At 39.3% G+C, this 27,149-nt stretch overlaps 1 protein-coding gene across 4 annotated transcripts in view; it reads left to right on the plus strand.

Moving 5' to 3' along the window:
- The window catches only part of stumps (DBB domain-containing protein stumps), a 44,262-nt gene that overhangs the window by 12,609 nt on the left and 4,504 nt on the right, over positions 1-27,149 (plus strand). Inside the window, exons 1-4 of one of the 4 annotated variants that reach the window (XM_064693772.1) lie at positions 10,375-10,534; positions 11,118-11,353; positions 11,488-11,639; positions 11,821-12,059. In XM_064693772.1, the coding sequence (XP_064549842.1) occupies positions 10,495-10,534; positions 11,118-11,353; positions 11,488-11,639; positions 11,821-12,059 (667 nt within the window). In that variant the 5' untranslated portion in view covers positions 10,375-10,494. Of the gene's footprint in view, positions 1-10,374; positions 10,535-11,117; positions 11,354-11,487; positions 11,640-11,820; positions 12,060-17,084; positions 17,457-23,722; positions 23,842-27,149 lie in introns of those variants that run through there. The other 3 variants (XM_064693773.1, XM_064693776.1, XM_064693774.1) reach the window with 3 other exon arrangements.

Raw genomic sequence — 27,149 nt, forward strand, 5'->3', positions numbered from 1 at the left:
TTAAACTGACCCCTTCATAATTCCTAAGGAACAAGGGGAACACGGGGCTTTCAAAATTTTAATTACCTTAAGATTTTGCTTGAAATATATATAAAATTTAAATTTGAGAGGAACTGCTGTGGTATTTTAAACATATTCTATAGTAATATTTATTATCGAATCCGTGAAATATGCTTAAGCTTATACTATATACTTATAATACAAACAAAACCTACTTATTAAGCTTAGTGTAGCTAGCTCTAATGAGTTTCGATAAGACATCGATCGATTAGGCGGAAAGACACACAGACGGTCAGACAGAGAGAAATGTCTGCCTGATCAAGAATATATATATATATATCCTTTAATGTCCAAGATTCTTCCGGGTATATACGACCATTTGCGAAAGACCATTACACCCTTGATAGCAATTTTTAATGGGTTCAGGGTATAAGCTCTCCTTTCCTGTCGATAGCATCTTATTTCCAATATTGTGCATGGTAAAAATTCTGTACAGCTTGACCGCAATCAAACTTTTAAACATCTACTTGTGTAGATATAGATTAGATATCTATCTTGAGAGAGATAATTAGATATGAATCAAGTAGATATGCCTATTCTTAGATCTGGTGAATCCTCATTTTTTTTGGGAAACCAACTCATTAATGTATAATTAACTTTTAAACAATGCCTGACGTAAATAATTAAAAATCCAAACACAAATTTCTCTCACGGGCATTTCGTGAATATGAGAATATGAACATGGCCAAATGAGTCAGCTGAGTAATGCACCTTAAATATTAATTTAATGTTTTGTAAATATTTACGCAAATTAATTGTTGCTTGTGCGTGCAACACTCAATGCTGCTGCTGCTGCAATTGGCAAGGCCTTTGTTTTGCCCGGGGCCGACAAAGAGCGAAAGGCCAGAGAATAACAAGAGAAGACGAGACAATCGAAGTGCCGTCTCCACAATTGGCAGCTGGCAGCGGCCAGCGATAAAGAAATCTATCAGAGAAATGTGGACCACTGGCCCCAATTGGACTCGAATGCTGTCTCATTGCCAATGATGACGTCACAGCGACGATCTGCTGTGGACTTAATGCCAATTTCCATGTCAGCTGCTCAATTGTGAGAGGCTAGAATAAGAGCCAACGAGCTCTTTAAAGTGCATCGCAATTGTAAATGGCATGAAAGTCGTTAAATGCAATTATTTGTGGATGGCTGATGTCTCAATTTGGTTTTTGTATTTCTCCGAAATATTGGCAATTACTCTGCGTGGCACTTAGACAGCGCGTAGTTAGCCTAGCTGAATATATATGGCCCAGCATAAATCAAGACAATCCCATTCCCAGACATGACTTCATATATTTTCTAAAAATATATATTAGACTCTGGGGCTCTCATCTGCAGCAAATGATTCTTCATAATTGAATTACACGGCCAGGGACAAGCGCGTAAACGTTTTAATTATACACCTCATAATCATTTGCTTGAGTGGGAGTACCAGAATGTTGAATTTGAAGCAGGGGAGTTGGGGAGTTGACAGACGCACTGCTGCAGGCAGAACCAGATCCTGGCTAGCCGAGTGAAAACTTGATCAAATTTCTGAAACGAAAATGAAATTCAACGACGCATGTCTATGTCTTGTGGTCTTCGGGAGTGTGTGGGCTGGAACACAGATCAACGACTCCTTCACATTCCCAGGTCCAGAAATGTTAATTTTGACAGCCATGAGGAAATGTTGCACATTGTGGCTAGTACTTATATATATTTTTGCAAAAGGGAGACAAATTTCGAATAAATAATGCATGTACAATAAGTTGATTATAAATGAGAAAATCCAAATAAACTTATTTTAAAATAAATATATATATAACTAAATATATATAAGATGGGTCTAATGTATATATGTAGGGACTTTCTCATAAAAAAAAAAATAATATTTGTGATTAAGAACGAGAGGATAGTTAGGATATCGTCGAGGCGCCGAAGATTTAATACCCTTTTAGACAATTCTCTTTTGTAAATATGTGAGATTATTGAAGCTCGTAAATGCTGAGTTTGACGAAAATATCTTGGAAAAGAAAATATTTTGCAATATAAGAACATACTTTTCTATGGCAGCTATGTGATATAGTAGTCCGATGGTAATAAGATTTGGTATATATATGGGAAGCTCAGTAAACTAATCAATGCCGAGTTTGGTCAAGATACCAATATATAACAAACAAATCGTTAGGATGTCAGCTATATAGTGGTCCGATCCGGCCGGTTCTGACATATGTATTGCAGAAAGACGGAGCTATGCAAAGTTTCAGGACAATAGCTTTTAAACTGAGAGACTAGTTAGCATAAAAACAGACAGACGGACGGATAGACTGACGAGCATGGCTATATCAAATCGGCTGTTGATGCTGATCTGGAATATATATACTTTATGGCGTCAGAGATGTCTTATTCTATGAGTTACACATTTCATGATAAAATTATAATTCCCTCCAAGAGCGTATAATAAATGAATATCTGTTAATGTAGGTAAAAGGAAATAGAAAAAGAAATTTTTTAAAATAAACATATATTTTTACACATTATATGTATCTTAGAGATATTAAATAAGTTCTGGCAAATCTCTTACAACAACATTCATAAATGTAATAATATTTGCGATTGATAATAAAATTATTATAGTAATATTATAATATATTATTATTACTATTATATTATGTAATACATAATTGCCCTTAGATATTCAGGGAACACTAAAAGAATCTTTTTTTTTTCTACACATAAAATGTATCTTAGAGACATTATCTAAGATGATGGCGTATCTTTTACACCAAATTTCAACCAAGTATCCTCAAATAGTATGCGACACAGAGTCTGCTCTATTTGATAGCCAGCCACAGCAAGTGTGTGTGCGTGCGTGTGTGTTCGTGTGTGTGTGTTACCCCTGATCCGATCTCATATTACAAGTGCAGTCAAAGCCAAATAAATCAAATTTTGAAGTGTGATCTTGCTGGAAGAAACAGCGACATAAAAAAAGAAAGAAAACTATAGAACTCGACGCTAAGTGCAAAGCGTAACAAGATCAACAACATCATTAGAAGCATCAACAGGGAACTTGGGACTGGTCTTTAGATTGGGGAGTTTGTAATTAATGCGCCACTGATCCTCTGGGGTATGCCAATTGACATTTAACATCAACCTGCGGTTGGCCACAGCGCACAGGCGGAGCGTGAGATCCCGACCGAGGTGGAGTCGGAGTCGGAGACGGACCTGGACACGGGCACATTTCAGGTCTATAAAATTTATACAAAAGCATTGAAGCAACTGCGCAGAAAGTCAGCAGAATGCCAGCCCCTGCCCAGCCCCGGCCCCGGCCCCGGCCCCGGCCCCAGCCTTATGCAAGCGACAAAAATATGCCCAAAAAAAGAAAAAGACACGCGCTCCACAGGGGACGCTGGCTGGGATGAGGGGCTCGTTCGGGGTCCCCGTCTTCGTCTCCGGCACGGGCTGGTAATGGAGTTTTTCGCAGCCTCAACCTTCGGCTGCTTTTTTTAGGTTTACACGGAAGACAACGCTGCCTGTTGTCTATTTTTTGTTTTTTCTGTTGTTTTGCTTTTTCCGTGTCATGTGCGCATTTCCATTAAGAAAATAATTAACATTTGTTTGTTGCCCAGGCCCAGGCCCAGGCCCAGTCCCAGTCCCAGATGCACCCAGCGAATGAGTGACTGGTCCAGGAATGAAATCTGTTGAGCAGATGTCTTGCGGCTGCTGCTGCTACTCGCCCGTTGGCTCTGCTTGTGCCGAATCCTGTTTATATCGCCTTTAGAGATTTATGAATGCAGTTTATGCATATTCGAACACCTATCGAGTAACTATTCGGTTCATCAATGGCTTGGATATTGGCCAGGTTTTATGCCCCGTAAAGTGGGCTGTTTTGATTTTATGCAAATGTATGTAATAGGCAGTTGGAAGCTATGATAATCGCATAACGAGTATATATTCCTGATCAGCAACAAAAGCAAAGTCGTTCCAGCTGTCCGTCCGTCTCTAAGAATGCGTCAATCTCAGGAACTATAAGAGCTAGAGACTTGCAAGGAAGGTAGGCTTTCCCATTGCTCAGGTAGATGAAGATTTCTTCTAATGATCGATAGCTCGCTGCATTTACACGATATTAATAGATATCGAATTCACATATTTGAGCATATGTACCTCGGACCTTAAAAGGGCTAGACACTAAATTAAAAGTGTAGATTCTTAAATAGTCTAGAGAGCTACAGAATATTTCACTAAAACGATATTTATCCCCCGAAAAAAAGAACAAGGTCTTTCGCATATACACATCGCGCCGCTGTCTACAGGGTAGCTACTAGTCGAGCACACTTAGTCAATCAAATGGGTATTTGATTTGGCATCATGTCAACCACAACAAAGATCATAGAAGTATTTAAAGGATATTTATCCCCCGAAAAAAAAGAACAAGGTCTTTCGCATTTACACATATCGCTGCTGTTTACAGGGTAGCTACTAGTCGAGCAGTCTTATTCAAGCAAATGGGTATTTGATTTGGCAACATGTCAACCACAACAAAGATCATAAAAGTGTTTATTTGATTTCTATTTTGATTGCACTCTCTCGACACCCAACAAAGCGACACACACAGCAAACGCCTACGTAGGACCTCAATATCAGGTAGTAAAAATCGCTTTCACACTTCGGTATTGAGTGAATTGGCTTTTACCCCTCGCTCACAGCCAGTTTCCCAAATATTCATTACAGTTCCTGATCACATCCCTATTGATCTGTTGCTTGTGTGTGCGTTTATGACTTTTTGGACATTTCCGTTGTGGATTTTACTCGAGTGGCCCTTGGATCATTGGCATGGCTCACACGTGCTCTGAGCCACGCGGAAGTGTTGAGGTTTTTTTTTTTCGAAGATATTATATATCCTTGGTCACATCCTGGCCTGGCATGCCGCCTACATTTGGCAACTTGTTTTCATTGCCAGCGATCCTTATGCTGGCTCGGATGTGGTTCGGTTCGGTTCGGATCGGTTTCGTTTCAGTTTTCATGGCACTTCACATCCGCAGCATCCGAAAAGTGTTAGAACTGAACTATTTGAGCTATTTTCCTTGATTTTGAGGTTGTTGTTTTTATAGCAATTGTTGTTGGTACATCCGCTTGCTGCTCTGAAGTTCTTGCCGCGTGGGCGGAACTCAACAAAAATTTGTACATTTTAATGGCTTTCTCTGTTTTCGTATGGCCAACTAAAATAACACTTTCAAATGCACATTTTAATGATTTTTAAAGCATTCGAATTATGGCTCTGCATTTTATGGGGCTCTCTGTAAAAATAACTCAAAATTAATACCAGAAAAATACCAAGCAATTGTGTGGTCTGTCGATGGCGTTTCCTATAAAAAAAAATGTACAAAAGAAAACAACACAATAAAATGCATGCAAATGCATTCGTTTTTCTATTTTCATTTCCAAGGAAGACGGGCACCTGCAACAGCCTGGCTTGAGCACAATTTTTCTATAACTATTGTTTGGGGGAAAATCAAAAATAATAATAATAATCATAATAATCATAATGGGGCTCGTCGTCGCCAAACTTCCGGGTAGGCTGACGTTGTGCTGCGTTTTATATATTTTTTTTTGTTCGTTTGGTTTGGTTTGTTTCGGTTAGGTTTGCCCCGGGCTGCCTTTGGGGTTAAATCATAAAAAGAGTCGAAAATAATAAACAAAAATTTTCAATTGAACGTGAAGGAAAACTCGTAGTGCGCATAAAATGACTCAAAATACAAAACGTTGACTGTGCCGTCGAGCTTGGGGTTGGTACTCGGCAGCTGGATCGGGGTGGTGGGGGGTGCTGCGGGGGAAGTGTACTGTACTGCACTCTCAGCTGCCTGACTACGCGGAATTCGAATGAAAATAGCTGAGTAAATATGAGTACGCTCTGCCGTGGACCTGGCTAAATGCGCACACAAGTGAAATAATTCAAATAGGAATAATAAATAATATTACTCGTATATGGCAAATGGCATCGAGTCTTTCTTCAGCCGTTGGGCACTGTCTAAGACACAGTTCCCGAGGAAACTCGCGTGAAAGCGCAATCGATAGCCCAGCTAACAATTGGCAGCATTATGAGTTCTCGGTTGTGAGTTTCCTCTTATTTCTTGTTTTTATTATTTTTTCACTTTTTCTTCTTTTTTTTATAGAATTATAAATTCTATATTTATGCAACTAGTTGCCATATATGTGTATCATTAGTGCGCTTATTGCGCTATAATAGCCCGTTCCAAGTGGTTTAATATGTACTTGGAAAACTCATAATTGTTTTACGAGTATCTGTGTTAAAATAGTAAGACATAAAGATATGCATATATGTATATATTAATAATACCACAGTCAATCCTAGACCTCCATTTGTCGCGCAGATAGGTGCATTTTTCGAGAACAAAAATTGCATGAGGAAGATTTTTGAAAATGTGTTTGAAGCTCATCGAATAATAATGTATTCTTCCACTAAGAACAAACAGCTGTAAATACATCTAAAAACTACTTAGCTAGGCACCTTAAGTTCCTAACTATATTATTATACCCTGAACCCAATGTATTTGTGTAAATGTATGTAACAGGCAGAAGGAAGCATCTCCCATAAAAAATATATATATTCTTGATCAGCATCAATAGTCGAGTCGATATAGCCATGTCCATCTGTCTGTCTGTCGGTCTGTCCGTATGTATGAACGCAAGGATCTCAGAACCTATAAGAGCTAGAGACTTGACTTTTAGCTGTAGGTCCTCCTAGTCCCCGCGCAGATCGAGTTTGTTTCCGATATTCCGATATATAACTTGCCCTGTTTCGTAATCGATAAAAATCGATATCGAAATCCTGTTTTTTGAGCAATTTCGGCAAATAATAAGAGCTAGATTCACCAAACTTGACATGTAGCTTCTAGAATAGTATATATATATCAAGTATCTTTCATTTTATACCTATCGCCTGTTGGAAGAAGAAGGTTCCTCTTACTTGTTTGTTAATGTATCCTGGCCAAAGCTGACAATTCCAAATCTAAATTTGTTTAACACATACAAACAAAGTTCTATCGACATTTATAAAAATAAATATAATACAGTTCACATTGGATCGATCGGACAAGTACTAAGCTTTAGTGCAAACAAATGTTTTGTTTTTCAAGATATAAAGGCTTGACTTAGCTCCTAACTGATTAATTTTAGACAGCCATTTTTTAAAGATTCTAAAGAAGAAATAGGAGAAAAACTGATTATTTTTTCGTAGCTGTATGTCCGACAAAGTTGATCCTTGTAGAAGGTATTTTAATTATGTCATGAAGTCTTTAACGTCTCCGACTATCATAAAGTATATATATATATCCCAGATCAGCGTCAACAGGCGAGTTGTCTATCGTCTTGAGCCTATGAATGGGTCTGTCTTTCTGTTGCAGGCAACGCATATGTCGAAATCAGCCGGATCGGACCACTATATAGAAGACATAGAGGGCAACTATATCGTATTGCTGTCATATAAGTCCGTTTTTCAAGATATTTTCATCAAACTCAGCATTTACGAGGTACACTAATCTCACATATCTGCAAAACCGTAGGGCAAATGTCTACAAGGGTATTTAACCTTCGGCGTGCCTCACTTTCTTACTTAAATGACCTTGATGGGATGAATTTGATTGCCATGAAGCACATTTAATGCGTAATTTAAGTCATATATATGCCCGTAAATGGTTGATATACTCATTATTATTATATGACTATTTTTGATTTCCTAGTTCCCAAAAGTGTATGATTGCTTTTCAAATAAGTACTCCATACAAACGTTCTATTTTCGGCTCAATGCATTTGTGGTACTGCAACAAAGGTGAATCACTTCATAATATGTAAAACCAAAACTGACCCAAGAGAACTATAACAACAGAGACACCATCAAAGTGATTAACCTGTCAACGCCATAGAACAATCAGCGAGTGCTCCCAAATGGTGTCCAGAGGAGGAGCTGCCTATGCGGAAGGGTTGCTGTCGCTGTGCTCCAGTTTAGGTAGCAGTTGAGCGTCTACAGATTTACGACTAGAAACGGGGCAAGGCGAGGCTTATAGAACGCAACGGCAATTCCTATGCCGCACTCAAGAACCAAACAGAGTCAAAGTGCGTGCAGGCGAAGACAACAACTTGACATTTATGTGCAGGCAAATGCAATTGTATAAGTGCAAGTACTAGATGCACATTTCAAGATCATTTGCATCCACAAGCGACTGGTGGCACACGTTGCCCATGCCATGCCATCGCAAGCACACACACACACACACAGAGAGGCACACACACACACACACTTGCCCCTGGAGAGGCCGAGCAACAATTTGGGCTGAGTGCGCACTCAACCCGCAACCCTCTTCGCCCGGGTCCGTTTCTACATTTTATGAACTACGAAATGTGCAATTTCTACGCAGCGACCGACTTTTTACGAGTTTTCCATAGGTCCCAATGTGCGTTGCATCTGCCACATTCGTTGGCCCAGTCCCAGTCCCAGTCCACTTCAGAAATTCCGCCGTCTGCCACATGGAGTCGCTCTGGAGTCACAGCTTTGGTCGTGCCTTTCCTTAATTATTGTGCCGGGTCGTATGTAGCGGTATGTTTCCTATTCCCTGTCTCATGGACATTTTCAATGCGCCCGTCTAACAAATTTTTAATGTGCATACCTCAGATGTTGGCCTTTGATGATCGCTCGGCTCTCTATTCTCTTCCCCCAAACTTTTTGCATTCTCGTAATTGTCGTCTTTTTTGCATCGCCTTTTATTATGGTTGTCTATTTTGGCCGGAACATTTCATTGATTGCCACTTGGCCATGCGACTCTTGTTAACGGCGAGGGGAATATGCCAAATGCTCAGCTAGGAAAGTAAAGATCATAGGATAATGCCCGAACCAGATATACTTTATAGTTCAAAGGATTATGCGCCAGACATACATTGTGGAGTAGAGTACTTTCTCAAAATTTTTCGAATTTATGCTCTTTTCAAATAAAATAATTATCTTTCTTATAACAGACGTCTTGGAAGAGTTCACAAGATGCCCAAAACTCTTCAACTTAGGCATAAAATGCTTGAAAGTATTAACAAAATATTTGTATCAGGGTAATTTCTAATATTGATTTTTTTTTCGGAAATCGTCTTAGTTGTTTCCGATTCTTAATCCAGAAAAATTTTAAACTGAAAATGTAAGAATAAGTTCCCTGCTTAGAGGACAATCAACTGGAATAAAAACCCACTCGAAATCCTTTGTCCTCTGACAGCAGAGACAAATTCAAACTTTGACACTGATAAGACACGATGCATACAAAACTACCTTTGTACTTATGTATGAATATAGCATTAGTTAAAAAGTTGTTGTTGTTGTTGTCGGTACGAGTGCTCTTACCTATCGGAACTCATCAAATATGCGCGACGAGCTCAAGACAAAACGTTCCCTGCATTTATGGGATGAGACCGGCTGTGGGTACGGGAGTAGGGAGTACGATGGGATAGTTGGGTAACAAAAATCATGCGCAAGAGACAACAGTATTTTGATCATGCGAAAAACGCACGCAAAAGAAAAACATGCGCAGGTACAACAACAGCAACAACTGAAACAACAACTACAATGTTGCTGGAAAAGTGAGCTCGCCTCATGTTGAGTTTTTCCTTGCGCACTCGAGTGGCCACGCAGAGTGGCAGCAGCAGTGCCAGCGGCAGCGACAGCGACAGCGGCAGCGGCAGAGCAGCAGTGAGTGGGTGCAATATGTTAACCATATTTAAACACTGATCCCGCATGCGTATGTGCATGTGTGCGTGTGTGTTGCGTGCTGTGCGTGTGCGACGGAGAGGCAATGCTGCAGAGCCAGAAGAAGCGCAAGGCAAACACAGAAAATAACCATAGCGGCGAGGGATTCTCTATGGCAGCGGCCGCGGCAGCGACGCTTCAACGACGACGCGGGCGTCGACGCCGACGCTGACGACTCAAGTGTTTTGTTCTCGTTGAAGTTTTAGAATTTATTCCGTTTCGGGAATTCAATGCAAACGCACGCGCAGCGCGTTGAGTAAATCAAACAGACAACAACAACAACGACAATTTTTTGCCCGTTACAATTTGAATGTATTTGGCGCGCTTTCGAAATAAAATCAATCAAACTGACAATTGCGCACAATCTAAGCAGTGAAACCAAAAGCTTTTAATTTTTTCTTGTAATTTATCGTTTGCCATTTTTGGCGCTGTGCAACGCAGACTTCGTCTCTGTGTATGTGTGTGTACGTGTGTGCTGAAGTCTTTTGGCGCGTGCGCATGCGCAACCAGTGAAAGTGCAGCTACGAACCGCCTCTCGCTTTCCAACAACAATGAAAATGCATCATAAATTGCATTTGTGAATAGACAGCAAAACAATCGTGCACAGATTATCCAAGTTATCGAACGAACTTGAAGCGACTCAGCTTGATACGATCTCAAGATGTTTCTCACTATGGATAATACAAACGCCTTCTTCTCAGGTAAAAATTAAAAATAATATAGAAAAAATGCGAAGTTTGGGCATATGTGCTTAAGCTGTGAAAGTTGAACTAACAAAAAGTTGTGGTTGTTTTGCTTGTTTTTCCTAAATGAAAGTTAAGGCTCAGTTCTTTTAAGAAAACAAAAATTGTCTGGGTATATCATGTTTAAATGAATAATTATTTAAAATTGGCTACCTATCGATTATTATCTATTAATATCTGCTAATAATGTAAAATTCTTCAAGGAATCATTTTCAATTTTGTTTGAACTATGAATTTTGATAGAATGAATATTAAAATATGCAAAATATATATAAAATTATATACAATTTGTTACTAACAGTTCCTTTAGTTATATTATGTTTTCAAGCCAAAAATGTTTAATAAAAACATCCACAATTTTTTCTCGAGTCCTTGGCCCTAATTGATAGTAATACTATTATAGTACGAACTTTCAACATAGTAATAGAAATAATAAGACATCAATTTGATTAACTTAAGATTTATTCTACACTCACCTGTAGGAAGTAGAGCTCCATAGATATCAAACTGAAATGTTGTAAATGATCTTCCTTACTTTTAGACAATCCGTGTTATTTCAATGATGCCAAATCGCCCCGCACGCCGGACTCGCAGTCATCCGGCAAGGGCTTCTCGATATTCAAACGCCGGAACTCTAAGGGCAGCAGTCCACGACCCGCACTGGCCGCCAATCCGGAACAGATGCGTCTCATCACATCGGCCAATCTGGATACGACAGCAACGATGGCCTTTGGCAGCCCGCGCGGCAGCTTCAACTCTCTGGGCGGTTTCTCACAAGTGAGTTTTCCGTCCATAAAATTCCAATTTATCTTGTCCGATCTGCACAACTTCCTGTTTGCTGTTTTCGTCTCACTCCGCCCCCTCCATCCCTCTCTCTAATAACATTCTGCTACTGTTTACCAAATCCACAGCAATCGTTTGAACTGCAGCCGTTGATGTATTGCCAGCGCTCATCCAATTCGCAATCGGAGTCGTTTCGCGAACGGCTCGGCTCCTGCAATGAGACGCACAGCTCCCATTGCCCTGGAGGCGGCGCCGAACACGACGAGGTCTTCAATGCAAGGTGAGTGATCTGGGGCGTGTGCCCGTTGACAGGATGCAGCTGTTGACAGTTTGCCAAACAGTTCCCCATTGCCATACCCCATACCCCCTGTTCCCATTCCCCATTCCCCATTCCCTCGGCTTAACATTGACTGTGCTAATCGTGCGTTCTTTGCTCTGCTTTCATCTGGCCTCATCTACAGCAAATCCCAGCGCCATCACACGCTGCCAAGCGGCGGCACACGTCGTCACTCGTTCGGCAACTGGGCACAGCAGCCGCCGCAGCAGCAGCAGCAGCAGCGCCAGTTCAACACATCCGCATCCACATGCACATCGCCATCGATTGGACCCAGCTCGCCGGATGAGGTGCCCAGCATGCTGGCCCCGCGTCCCCCCGTGCTATCGCCGAACAAATTTCGCGGCTCATCCTATCGTCGAAGAGGTGAGTGAGCCAAAAATATTACAAAATATGCAATTTCGAAAATATTGTCAACTGATAGTCAGCGATCCCAAGGGGCGGAAAAGTGCATAGTATTTCTTCAGATATTTTATATAATTATAGAAGTCGGAATTTTTTAGTTTGGGATTTTACGTGAGAGATATTTAAACTGTTGATCTTTAGATCTGTTAACCTATGAAACATCCTAAGTATGCTTAAGAGATATAGGAGACATTTTTTCCAAATAAAGGTCCATTCTATTTATTTGAGTTTCTTTTTATAAAATTAGAAAAAGAACAAGTTTCTTTCCTTTAATTATCGTATTAAGTTCTTGTGCTTGGGCACATTTATCTAAGATAAGATAAGATATATTATGCATTCTAAAAAATACTCAAAAGGTAAAGGTGCATTTTCTAACATAAGTACATCACATTTATCTTTGAAATTAATTTTTTGAATTATAGAAATTGCTATTTTCTTCAACTTTCTATTTGGTTTGCCAGCTCAGGCTTGCGATCTATGAGATCTGTTGACCTGTAAGATATGTGTGTATATGTATATCAAAAGAAATTCTAAAGCTCCCAGCCCAAAAAAAGCAAAGATTTCTATCATAGAGATAAGTCTTACAAAAGCCTCTGCTAGAAGGAAACTTTTTCTGACTTTCAATTTTCCTTCGAAAACTTTTGAGAATATTCCTTTGTTCAAATTTTAGTTTTCAAGTTTTGTACTTGTAGTGAAAATTGAAGTACATTTTATTTGTTCAACTTTAAGAGAAACAAGGCAACTATATAGTATCTATGGCTATAAATACCGTTTGCAATGTGACACTAATTGCATTAATATTAGTTCATGCTGAACAAGTTTTAAATATATATTTAAATAGAAATTCCATTTTCTGGCCTCGTTTCACGTTCGCATTTTTTGCACTTTGGCGGCTGTCAGCTTGACGGGGCCGATCCCGAGAAACGCGCTCTGGCTCTGTGCATCACGTTTGCATATTAAGCGCTGGTCCGCACCCGAAAACCCCGACCCCGCCCCTTTCCCCCACCAACAAATGCTCCGCCTTCGCCTGCCGGTGCTGGCTTGGGCAGGCGCCACGGGTCTGGTCTCTGCCGCTTTAACAACATTTAAATGTTTACGCAAGTGATAATTGTATATGTTGAATTGTTGTTGTTGCTTTTGTTGCTGTTAGTGGCCATTGTCGCCAGTGTGTCGCCAGAGTTGGCTTTGTTTTGAAGCGTAATGAGCCGCTGTTCCATCCCAACTGACGTCTCGCTTCTGGCCCGGCTTGACATTGACAGTCGCTGTCGCCTCATTGTGATGTATGCCACCGAAATGTGTAGCTGCATGCCTGATTGCCCCGCGGCCAGGGACGCAAGCAAACTTGCATCTCTGACGACTCTGCGCGGTTAAAGTCATAACTTTATGGTTTATGAGACGCTCAGGACTTCACTTTGGCAAATTTATTTATAGCCAACAAGCCATATGCGCCTTCAAGGCTGCCATTGACAGGGAATTGACAGCCCAGCATAGCCACTTGAAGGAATACTCGAGCACAAGCCGAAAAGATTATCAACTCAATTTTAGAGCAAATAGCTTGAAGAGCACTTGCATCAAATGCTGTAAACAATAATTAGATATTGAGTGGAGGGAAAGGAAACTCAATTGATTAGATAACAAACAAAACAAATTATTTAAACATTATACATTATATTTACATAAGTTATGACTAAAGCTACAATTAATTTTAAAAGAGAAAATATTGATTAATTAATTTTAGAAAATGTGAGCACAACTTAGAATTTCAGTTAATTCACAAAACTAGAAAATCTTCTAGCTAAAATCTAATAAATGTATAGGCAATATTAGAATGCTAATGAAGTGAGAATGAAGTCAGTTTCTGCATATACGCAATATTAGAAAACAAACACTTCCACAAAATTAATCTTTATATATGCAAAAGATATACATACATAGATATATTTGTGGCTATTCAATAAACCAAAGTTCTAGTCAGCATTTATTGCAATAGCCACGCCAAATGATGAAGCTAACGGCAACACAGTTTTGACAGGCCCCACGCATAGAGAAATTATGGCCGGGTGTCCATTTATGAAGTAAAACTGGACAATTGCAATTTCCATGCCAGTTTGTCACATTGAGCGCACGGGCAATTGACACACTTGCAGCCGCAGCTTTTAGCACCTAAATTTATGGCAGAAACAAAAACAAATTGTTTTTGTTTTTTTTATCAATTTCCCCCATTGGCTGTGCCATATTTGTGCAGGCAGTTCAAATTCTAAAACGAGTTCATAATTTTCAAATGTTCAGCTATCAAACGGCAATATGCAAATGAGATAAACATTGGCACAAGTTTTCTCTCTCTCTCTCTCTCTGTGTGTGTGTGTGTGTGTGTGTGTGGGGCACACATTTCCGGCAAAGTGCAGTTGCAGTTGCATTTTGCTGTTTAGACTCTCCAATTGTCGGAATATGTTGACTCTGTGCAACATGGCGGATGCGCAACCTGCGCGGAAAAGGCAAACATCAACAACAACAACAACAAGAAAATGACAAGAGTCAATAAACGAATCGTAGCGATGCGCCTGCCCTCCAGTGGGTGTGGCAGCCATGACAAGCAGAAACATAAATTGAAAATTTGCACAATTGTCAATAAGCCCCGGGCCAAAAGGCGACCAGAGCGCGCGGGGTGCGTTTGTTCGTTTGTTGGCCAACAGGAACTTTGCATAATTGTTGGCTGTTGGCCGTTGACTGTTTGGCTTTTGTGGCCAAGTGTGCGAGTGTGTGAGTGTGTGTGTGTGGGTTGTTCAAACGTGTTAATGGCACGGAAGCGTGAACTCCACACATGCACTCGAAACAAACGGGCAACTGTTTTGCATATGGCGCGTGCCAGGCAAACATTTGTCCAAATTTGGCTAAAATGCTTTTGGCCAATTGTGCATACAAATACATACACAACTTCGCACATCAAAGCAACCATAAGTAAACAGTTGGCAAAATGGTCTGGCGGGGGAAGGGGGGCAATGTGCCATATATCAGTTTATGGACTGTTTTTAATTGCTCGACTGCAACTGTGGCAGGTGATTTGGGGTCAAACGCCAGAAACGCTACTGCAATGCGTTGCACTTGTTTATGAGTGAGTGCCACAAGCGTGGCATGTGCAGCCTGTTGTAGTCAATTCTCAGAACATCTGCTCATCAGATTACACACACAGACGCACACACACGCACAAAGCAAAGACAAGCCGCCTTTGTGGCAGCCAATCTTCAGCTGCCACCATTTTTGCTGCTGCTGCTGCTGCTGCTGGGGTTCAATACACTGGCTAGAGGTCTGCATAGCCATAACCCTGTGCACTGCATAACAAGCAGTTAACGAAATCCTATTGCTGCGGCGGGGGCAGGAAGGAAAATGCTGGCGTTGCTGAATTTCCTTGACCGGCAGCCTTAGACATCAGGCATATCCAGTTGCCCGCACTCGAGCCCCAACACCTGTTGCATTCATAAATAATATACCAAAAAAAGAATCTCAGCTTAAAGCATGCTTAATTTACATAAATTTGGGCCCGCCTGGAGGTCTGCCGAGGATAACATAACAAGCATGCTTATATTTTGCTCACGTCCCGAAGTGAAGTTTCCTTTTTGTTTTTGTTTTTGCTTTTTCCATTTTATTTTTCTTCATTTTTCTTTAGCTGACTATTTTTAAACGTTTTCTCACATGTGTAGTTGGAGGCAGACGCACAGTGGTACAAGGTTTATGCAAATTCGTTGTATTTTTTGAAGAACAAAAAAACGGAAGGAAACTTTTTTTTGTAAATAAGAATTCTGGTTAGTTTTTTGATGTGCGCTTCAAAAAGGGGTTACACATGAACAATATTATGTAGCAGAGATATTATTAGATTATTATATTTCCCTTCTTTATCTTTATCTTTATCCTTTTCTATATATATTACCCTGACTTTATCTCATGATTTTCCAAACTAATTTGATCTTAAAAAGTTTGGTCTATGAATTTGCACCTAAACTTTTAAATAGAATGTAATCTTTAAAATATTTTACTAGTTCTATTGCTCTCTCATTCTCTATCTATATATATCTCTCTCTCCCTTTCTCCATCTTTTTCTATCTCAGTCTTGCTAATTCTAGTTCATACGGTTTTTAAGGCTTATTAAATTTGAAGAGTTAAGTTGAATATTAAATCTTACAGCTAAATTCTTTGCAAGGATAATATCTTGATAATATCTTCCTCTCCCGCTCTCTCCTTCGCTCTATTCTATGCTACCTAATGATTAAAAATACTGAGAAGTGCAGATGTCTTTGTTTATATCTTCCTTTAACCATTCTATCAGAACCATTTGAAGTCCAACTCAAAGCTCTGCGCATTTCCATGGTATTTTGCCACAATTTATATGCTAAGATATATATATGCATATATACATATGTAGATACTTGATATATATGTATTCCTTGGCACATTTAAATTGATATTATTTATAGCGATTGCCTGCTGCCCTTGTCTGCAGTTTCTGTCACTGCCATTTAAATCAAAATATATATTTATTTACTTATTTATACGCATGCAAAGAGCCTGTCTTGCTGTTGCCCATTTGTAACTTAAGGCGAATCCTAACTGTTTTCAGCGTCTTGGGACGCATTTGGCGAATCTCAACAGGCTGGCTAAATAAAAATAAAAATAAAATAGGCAAAACAATCAAATGGGCTCTGTTGCCCACTTAAAATGCCATAATTCCGTTTATAGCCTGGCTCGAACTGGGATACGAACTCGGTAGCCCGCACTTAAAATGGAGATCGTGTAAATTAAACGTCACAAACACGTACAACAACAACAACAACAACAACAAAAACTTCAACAACAACATGAAGAGCCAACGTCGACTTTTATTATTTTATAATCTTTTTAATGCAGTATTTATTGAGAGAGAGAAACGCTGAGATACAGAGCGTATGGTAGAGTGCGCGACTCTCTCGCTCTCTCTCGCTCTCTCTCTCTCTCTCTCTTTGCCTTTGGCGACACATCGATTGCTCATTATTATTCTTGGCATTCAAATTGTTTTGGCGGCCCAAGCTGAGCTCAGCCGACAGCTTTGGCCAGCTCCCGTCCGCCAGTTGAAGTTGAAGGACTGTGGCAACTTGACGTTGCGCATGCGCATTTAACTTACCTGAAGCGCCAGTGCCAGTGCCAGTGCCACAGAGCTACAAGTGTGTGTGTGTGTGTCTGTGTGTGTTTTACGTACAATGCAATGTGTCTTTGAAGTGTGCTCGAACAACCACTCGATATAGTTCAATACTCGTACTCGTACTCGATGCTTGGCAGCCAAAATGCTGCTCAAAATTGAAGATATTGAAATGGAAACGTTCTGCTGCGGTGAGTACACATAGTTTCGAGACCCCACGTAGAGAAAATTGAAAAACACTTGGATTGCAATTGCCTGCTCCGATTATTTGGTGAAGTGCACTTGAAATTCTGTACACCTAGAAAAAACATTAGCAATCAATTACTGAAGAAGAAAAAACATTTGCCTAAAATTCGAAATTAAAGCACGTATTCCAAAAGGAAAATCAAAGCAAATGCCGTCGCTTGGCCAACAAGAAAAAGGGTTCGTTTTTGAAGTGAGCGCCCATAAAGGGCTTTACATTTTTTTGTTCACACATCAGGCTAGAATTTTGGCTGCTTGTTGTGTAATTAAAGGATTTCAATTTCCGTTCAATTGACAGCCGAAGCATGTGCTCAATTTCCGTGTACGTGCGGGAGTTGTAAAATTATTGCATTCTAATCCTGCAAAACAAAGCAGCACGTGTGTGCTTGTGTGTGTGTGTGCGTGTGTGTGTCAGACAGCCGCTTCAGCATATGATTGGGGGCAGCCGCACTCGAAAATAGAGCACAGATTGAATTTCCGCTGAAGCTGCGCCATTTAAATCGTCTAGACTAGGTTTTTGTTTTTTAATTAATAACAAAAGTAAGAAAAAGAGAAAAAAAAAAAGGAAAGCAAGCAGCAGAGGGGTCGCTGGCAGAGCCAGACATTCAAACCGGGGGCATCCTTTAGCTGCCGACGAGGGGGCCCCTTGCAGCTCAGCTGCTACCCCAAACCAGATGTGCATCAGCTCTAGGCAAGAACAAGAGCAGCTAAGCGGCAGTAGCGCGTGCTCTCGGCTAGGCTTCAACATTTTTATATGTATATTTGATGTTTTTTCAGGGCTTGTTGTTGTTGTTGTGGTTGTTGTTATTTTGTGACGGCCGCGTGCCGACGTCAAAGCAAAATAGATGTATAAAAATAGCAAAAAGCAGGCAGCAATTATAATTGAAAGGGCTGTGCGTGATGGAAATGCTGAGGAGTAACGCAAGCAAGCGGTCGCAGGGGGCTGTGCGAGGGCTGGACAGGGGCTGGGCAGGGGCGCAGGCGCAACGTCTAGTGGCTCGCAAATGTGGCAGGTGCCGTTGAATGCAGCGCAAGATATGAGCATAAACATGAACAGCATGCGTGTATGCATGTATTTATGTATTTATATATGTATACATATATGCAACTGCAGGCAAAAACAAACAATAACAGAAAGTAACGTACAATTTGCAGCTGCAGCGACGCTGGCAGCGACGCACGCACCGGAAATCGCTCATAGAAGGCAGCAGCAGCAGCAGTGAAAGCATACATGAAACTGTATGCATGTTGCCTTCTATGTGTGTCCATGCGCGTGTGTGTGTGTGTGTGTGTGTGTGTGTGTCGCAGTAGAGATGTATGCAGCTCGTGCTGCCTTGAAAGCTCGTGCTTTTAAAAGATACCATCTCTTGCATTTATCTCTATTGACACATCAAACGAAAATCGGTATGGGAGAAACATGCTTTAGCATATAATTGACCTAATCGTGTTCGTCTTTTTTAACTCACTTTCGGACTCACGCGTCCATCTCTAGCGTGCAGCATAAATTGCATGCAGGAAACGCCGCCACACACACACAAACACGTGTAAAGCTGTCTCGCTCCCTCTCACGCTTACTCGTAAGTCACAGTCGAAAATGTGTATACGCAGCATCACACTTTTGTCTCTTTTAATGCTCCCCCTCTCTCTTGTTTTCTCTTGGCACGGCTTTAATAAACGGAAATGAAAAATTTGAGTTGATTGTTGTCAAGTTGTTGTCGCTGTTGTTGTTTCATTTTTTATATGCGCGTCAAAAAAAAAATATTAAACAAAAAAAAGAAAACAAAAATTATAATCATAAAATGCGACACTGCGCCAACTACTTAGTTAAAAGAAATGCAAAAATGCGGGCTTTTTTAGTGCATTAACTACTTAAACGTATTTAATAGCATTATTTTACTCACGCCAATTAACCTTGAAAGATTTAGATTGAAACAATATAGATTTACCAGATCAGAGCAGACAGAGACAGAGAGAGAGAGAAGCTAATGCACAGTATATTTTAACTGCTACAAAAAATGCACATAACTAACAAAATCAAATATTCGGGTGAGACCATTATCTTAAATTCTCCAACGGAATATTTATGACTTGATTTCTGGCTGAGTTGCATCTCAGTTCTAATATTTGTTTGGATGACATGTCGCATTTAAATTTATGACGACATTTATTAGCATGCAGAGCGCATAGATCTGTGAAATGGCCGCCAAAGTGACACAAATGCATCCCCCACTCCCGCCGCGTTTCGGATGCATTTCCCCTAAAAACAGCAAAGCATCAAATAAATAACTAAAAAATAAAGAAAAGTTATGCACACGCACACGCACACGCACACCTTTCAAATGCAACAGATTTGAAATGTTTGATGAAGTGTTTGACAAAGTTGTCGCCTGCCACCCTCCAAAAATTCCAGCACAGTGGGGGCGTTATTAATCAACGGCCACTGCGATGGGGTGGAAAAAATGGAATATGGAAGATGAGAAACTCGTGCTAAGACCACAAACGTTGCATTTTACACGATCATTTAGAGTTTCCTCATAATATTTCTTTTGAGAAATGACGATTTCCTCTCGTCGGACTTTTTTTTTTTAAACCAAAAATTGAGTTTATCTTGACATATGGGGGAAGACATTTGACACCTGCTGCACAATTATTCAGCGCCCCTAACTAGTACCAGGAATCAACAGTTCAAAATAGCTCGTGACTTAAAAATAGGCACTAAAAAGAGTTGCCTGTTGAATTGTTTTTATATGAAATGCAGACACCAGATAAACATGTGGGATTTAGTATGCAATGTGTGCGTGTGTGTGTGTATGTGTGTATGTGTGTGTGGGAGCCTTTTACTGTCTGGCATTCGCTTTCCCCCTCTTTGTACATGTCCAGCCCCAGCCCTTTTATGACAGCTACAGCAATAACAACAAAAAATAACAAAACATTAATGTCAAAAACATCAAAAAATAAAAAAAAAACACATTCAGACATCCCGAATTGGAATCGGAGTTGGAGTTAGAGTTGGAGTCGTAGTCGAACTCCGAGTCAATTGCCTGGGAGCCGACAGACCTCCAAAGTTGTTTACAGTAAATATTGCATTAAAATGCAACGCGCATGGACTATGACAGGGCCTTAGGACTCTAGACTAAACTAACTGGTTAATTCACAGCAACTTGAGCAACTTCAGAGTGCATTTCTGCAGTTCATCCATAATGGACATGGACTTCGGCTTTGTTTTATGAACTCTGTCGGCCAACTGCTCTGCTATTAAATGCAGTTCATACAGTTTCTTACTGTTGCATCTCAAAGATCGGGTTGTTTCACATAGGCTGCTATAAAATGTATAACTCGGCAGCGAGATATGTTTATAGGAACTTCTTGGTCAGCGCCATAGTTTAGCAGATGCCTCAAGTTGCGGCATGCAGCGTGTAAATGAACTTCTGAACTCCTTCCCTCGATTGTTCGATATTTTTCCGTTTTTTTTTTTCGTGCTTAGGAAAATATTTCATGCCTCATATACACAGTGCACGCCAGGGCAGAATCTGAAATAGTTGTTTATGTTCGCTTTTAGTTGGGAAAAACTGTTCAAGCGAACTCTTTCAGATGCACACACACTTTTTATGATGTGTTTTTAAATGTTTTCATTATGAGCCCGTTTCACTAAGCAAATAAATTTTAATTAACTGGGTCAAATTGTTCAGTTTTGTTATGCTTATGCTCCAGAGCACAGCAAATATGTGAGGGTGAAGAAAGTTCTGGTTAATATTTAGGACTTGGATAATATACGAATGCATACAATGGATAATTTGAGTCATCAACAGTCTCCATTAATATTGAGATTGTGTACATAAATCGATGCAGCAAGGCTGCAAACGGGGTTTGAACCGATCTGGTTCAAACCAATTGTGGAGCTGGTTTGAACCACCGACAATTTGTCTTCTGCCCTGATCTTTAGCATTATTCGAGCCGTGGAACAGCCCCAACGCTTGACCCAAAACAAACTACGCACTGATTGAAACCGCATGAATTCAACTCAGGGCCGGCTCGATGCAGGCGCATTCATCGGCAGCCGAAACTAATGCAATGTCATTTATAATCGTTGTGACCGATATGTGACCCCTCCTAATGCCCGTGAACGCGGGCCTAACCGATGTCCAGCAACGTTTCCACCAATTCTCACAGCAACAAAACGATCAGCAACATGTCGAGAGACATTGAGAGAAATATGCGAGATTGAGTGCAATTTACAAATTTAATGAACATCCAACTAGCTGAGGGGTAAATTGTAATATTAGACGACGGGTGGGCGGGAACTGCCTGGGGGGGACTCGAACCTAAGCCCACAAACTAAAACAATTTACGGCAATAGCTACAACAAACTAAAGCTAATAAAATAAAACTAGATCAGATATGATTGGAGCTCAAAATCCATATCGTTTTAATTCATAAAATTCTCTTCATAAACGAAGTAAAAGCTTAATTGAGCATAAGAATTCACAAATCTCGGGCGGAAGTCAACAATTAACCAAACCAAAACTGAAACAGTTTTAATCAAGTGGCCTCAAATTAAAAGATGCGCTCATAATTAAGTTACAGTTGACATAATTAAATGATAATTGTTATGCTCGCACGAACACACAACAAAAGCAACCACATTAAAAAGAGATGCACGCATCTGAACGAGAAAGAGAGCGCAATACACGTATTCTTTATTTTGTATGCACATTTGAGTTATAACCGAACACAGTCGTGTATATACATATATGTATATATACATATATATATTGTTATTTTTGGTTGGGGGGAGGGTTAATTTGTGTATCGTCCGGTTCCCGGTTCTGTTCCATTGCGATCCGTCTCGTGGCCGCAGTCCATTTAATCCCGCATTATTTGTTCATTTTCGTTGATTTATGTCTTGCTAAAATGTCACACAGCGCTGGCATTTATTCAAATTGTCAAAAAAAAAAAAAAATAAAATAAAATAACACACACAAATAAATACAATACTACAGTTCTTGGGCACCCCTCATAAAAGTCCAGCGAAACAAAAGTATCTTTCTATAGAAATGAGCTCGATGAATTATATAGTTTTTGGAATTTTGTGTACACTTTCGTTCTTCGAAATGATACCGATTGGCATTAGAGGATCTCAACACTTTGCTGGAGACTAGTTTAGATGAGTTCAAACTAAGCTATTACTTTGATCACACTGTAAGTTCTGTAGTGTCAATGACACTTGCTTAAAATTAAACCAAACGTTATGATTAATCTTATAAAAAGTATTATAGTAAACCAGGGCTGCATTCGTCTTTGATCACATTGTAACTTGTGTAGTTCCAATGACACTTGCTTTAAATCAAAGAAAAAATTGTGTTTAATCTTTGATATTCAGATTTTGCTTTAAATTGAGACAGAAATTAAATTAAACCTTTAAAAAAGTAATATAGTGAGCCAGGGCTGCAATATAGCTCTAGTCCATTGTAAATTATGTACTTCCAATGGGCTTAACATTTAACTAACAATTGTGATTAATCATGAAAAAAATATGTATGGTAAGCCAGGGCTGCAACACGTTTTCATCACATTGTTGAAAGTTCTGTAGTTCCAATGACACTTGCTTAAAATAAGTCAACGACTACGATGAATCTTAAAAAAAAATATATGTGCTTCATCCGGACTTGAGCCGAACCAACTCAAGCTCTGGATTAGTATTTTGTATTATCTAAAACAAAACTTTATTTAGTGTAAAGAACATTCAATGATAAAGAATTTGGTGCCCAAAGATTGCATAGATGCAAATTTTCTTGAAAAGTAAAGCCTTAAGTTTTAAAAGCTTTTGTTCTCTCGCTTTAGTTACGTATACTTATTATAAGAATGTTTGTCTTTCAGCTGGTGTCATTAGGTGGAATATCTCTCTGCTCTCTTCATTTAACTCCATCTTCTTGCCATCTCCCGATTAAACCAAATCAAACCCGTTCCAAGCCCGCCCACTAGCTGGCGCCAGCCAGCCAGGCCAAACGCGTTATTTTAATCAATTAATTAAAACTAGACTCGTAAACCTAGCTAATCAGTGGCTAGTCCCAGCCCCGAACGGGCCAGGGCAGACTATTGCAATCGCATTCGCTTCCAGTTCCATTTGCGATGCCGAAACGACAATTAGCGCTGCGTGCGAGCTGTGCGCCGCATAATTAAAGTTGCGAAAAATTTAACTATAGTATACTAGTATTAGCAACAATTATTCGAAACGAGCCAACATGGCGGCGGTCAAGCGTAGCTGCAGCCTCTTCGGCAGCTGTGTCTTGGGCCGCAAATCGAACTCCGATAACTTCGAGTACGTGGACATGAGTAAGTCAATAAAACGGATGGATGCGAGCTGCGAGCTGCGAGCTGTGAGATACACGAGCTCGTTAACAGATGCAGCTGCACCATTAAAAAAGCATCGATCAAAGAGCCAAAAAAATCAAAAGAAAATATGAAATTTTTGCAAATTGCTGCGGCAAAACAAAAAGTACATTTTAAAAACAAAGAGAGATAGCGTGTGTGTGTGTGTGTGTGTCTGCAAAATGATCGTGAAACAAAGGGTCGCATTTTACTTAGCAATTGCCCTGGCGACTGTTTAACAATTACCAGATGTTGGCGTCAACTCTTGCCGCTGAAATATTGCCCACATTACAGCCGGAGAGTCTGGCAAAGAGCTCAACTTCAACATTCAGTTCGAGAGCTCTGTGCAACTGCCGCTAACTGTCGCCAGTGTCCATGTAATTGAGTGATAAATTTCAATGCAACAGCTTTTGCCTCAACTTTGCAACAAAATCAAAATTGCAAACTTGCAAACGCCAAAACAAAACTCATTTAAACGCGGCAAGCAGCAGCAGCCGCAGCCGAGACAGAGGAGCAAGTTTTGGCCACGGCCATTAATCAAACAAATCACAAAAGACAAACAACTTTTTGTCAGGCTCAGAAACTGTCGGCACATAGAAACAAGACTCAAAGCCAGGCAATTTTCGAGTTAATTATGTTGTCATGCGTTTAGAAAAACAGCCCAAAATAAAAGTTGCAACAATATTTATTGGCTTGTATGTCTGTGTGTGTGTGTGTATGCAAATGTGTTAGCAGGAACAAATAAATACATTGCAGTCTGACTGCGCAATACTCTGTTTGAAACATATAAATGAATGAAATGAGATATAGAAATATTTATATTTATTATATATTTAGATTGTAAGCAAAAGAAAATTTAGAAAATTTAGAAAATCTGCTAAAAATAAAAAATGTTTCACAATTTTAAAATATTTTTCAAATTAAAAAAAAGCGAACAAAGCTAAACCTCATATATAACTTATTAAACAAAATTGAGGTTAAAAAATCAATTTTATTTAATTGTGATTTTGTGGGCGTGGTTAAACGTTATTTTGGGCTCGATCTTTCCAAAGATATATAATATTCTTATACAAATGTAAGTGGCGAACAGCTTCACCGAAGGCAGGCCAATGCCAATATACTCTTTGGGCACTTTGTGAACAGAGTATAAACAGAAAAAGAACGCTCCACTTGTCATTTATATTCGCACAGCCTTTTATTTATAATAATAATAAAAATAAAAAAAAAAGGCAGTGCCTCGACTCCCTTGGCCATATAATGAGCAGCAGCTGCCGCATGCAACAGGAAGAGCAGGCGCAACATGCGCCTCTCGGCTGGCAATCGGAGACGGCGACTGACGAGACGACAGACAGCAGACAGTAGAAGGGGCAGCAGACAGGGCAGCAGTGGGGCAGCGGGACGTGGCAGGGTGCGACTGCCGACGACGACGCCATTTGTGGGTGTCAAGAAGTTCAGCGCGCTGTGCCGAGCGCCCAAATGCAACAGTAAATTTCGGTATGGCCAGGAGATAACATCGACGACGCAACACGGATCGCATCGTATCGGATCGGAACGGAACGAATCGAAACGCGCTTTCGGCGATTAGCTTTCAGATTTACACTAAATGCTTAAAACGTGACTGAATTTATGATGGGCCAGCCACAACGCCAGTTGATTAGCTGAGACAATTTATTTCAAACACACACGACTTCACAAAATAGCTCTCGAAATTGTTTTGGCTGCCTATTTCAAAATTCATGTTGTTTTTTTAGCTTAAATCTGAGACAACAAAACAACTAAATCGAAAAGAAGCACATTCAGGCCCAGTTGCGGCTGGCTAAAACTGAACAGTTGTGTCTTAAATCTTGTTGTGGCATGTTGCATCTTGAGTAAAAGTGTATGAATTGGGAATATCAAATATATAAGAAAGTTTTCTGAATGCATGTGAGTATATGCATCAAAAAAAAGTTTAAATTTGAGCCGTAAAATGCAGGATTTAATCAATTAGCAAGTGCTTAAATAAAAAATCAATTATTTTATTATTGAAAACAAAAGTGCTTTTGATCAAAATATAAAAAATAGTTTGGACAACCAGATAAACTTTGTGTTTTAATCAGTTATAAATTCGATGCAACAATCGGAGCAACAATTAATTATGCCCTACTTATTCAATTATGTAAGCGTAATTCTGAAAGCCCAAAATTGTTTATAATTTCGTTGCCCAACAAAAGCACAAGTGTTTAAAAGTGAATTATAATACTTTTATATTACGAATTTGTAACATAAAAATAAAGTAATATTTTCGTAATATAAAGGTAAAATATATTACTTATAAATAACAAATTTGTAACATTAAAGTATATATTTTATTTTATTTTGTAATGCTGCTTTTAGCGACCTTTCCAATTTTAAAATAATCATTTAGGGCCGGGACTTTATTTAATATATATTTCTCCGATATGTTTCTTGCCTTTATTATTACTTTTTTATAAACTTTTTTAAATTATAGTACTTTTATCTAAAAAAATTCGTATGAATTTTTTGTTTAAATAATTTATACTAAACGTTTACACAAGTTATTTGCATCAATTCCTTTGTTTAAAACAAACTTTAGTATCAAATATTTTTGATATAAAATCAATTTTTGCAAAATAATTGAAAAGCAATTTTCATTGTGCAATGTTTAATTATTTAACTGTTGCATTTCATTTAAATTCATTACTTTAATCGTCGCGGACATAATAAAAATATAATATCTAACATGAATGTGACATTTTTAATCAATTCAATCATTGCACAATCAATAAAGTTAAATATTAAAATTGACTATATTGTAAATTTAATATATTGTTTTATCGATCTAATCAACGCTTAATATTTAATGCAAACCTTAGTGTAACACGTTGAATTTATATTAATCTATATATTTTGGACTGTCATCATTGCATTCCACATTTCTTCATGCAGTACAAATGCACAGGCTCAGTTTGCAATCACATTTTACCTTTCCCAATCGCATTGATAAGACTTAGGTGACACAGTGCCACAAAAAAAAAACAAAGATATAATAAAAATTCCCAAGAGACCTTTTGTTTGCCTCGTTGGGTACTTAACAAAATTATCACACATGAAAAATTTGCTCAGCGCGGCGCTTTTCCAAAGCCAAAAGGCAAACAAACGTTTTGAGAATGTCAGACAAGGGCTATTTGAGGAGCCACAGCTAGGGTCATAAATCGCTAAAGTCAAATCCTAAGTAAACACATTATTTATCAAAGACACACACACACACACAC

This window comes from Drosophila montana, unplaced genomic scaffold, assembly GCF_035044405.1.
Source record: "Drosophila montana isolate Dmon_TW-CO22-7 unplaced genomic scaffold, ASM3504440v1 contig_3733_1, whole genome shotgun sequence".
In the NCBI taxonomy this organism is placed as follows: Eukaryota; Metazoa; Arthropoda; class Insecta; order Diptera; family Drosophilidae; genus Drosophila; species Drosophila montana.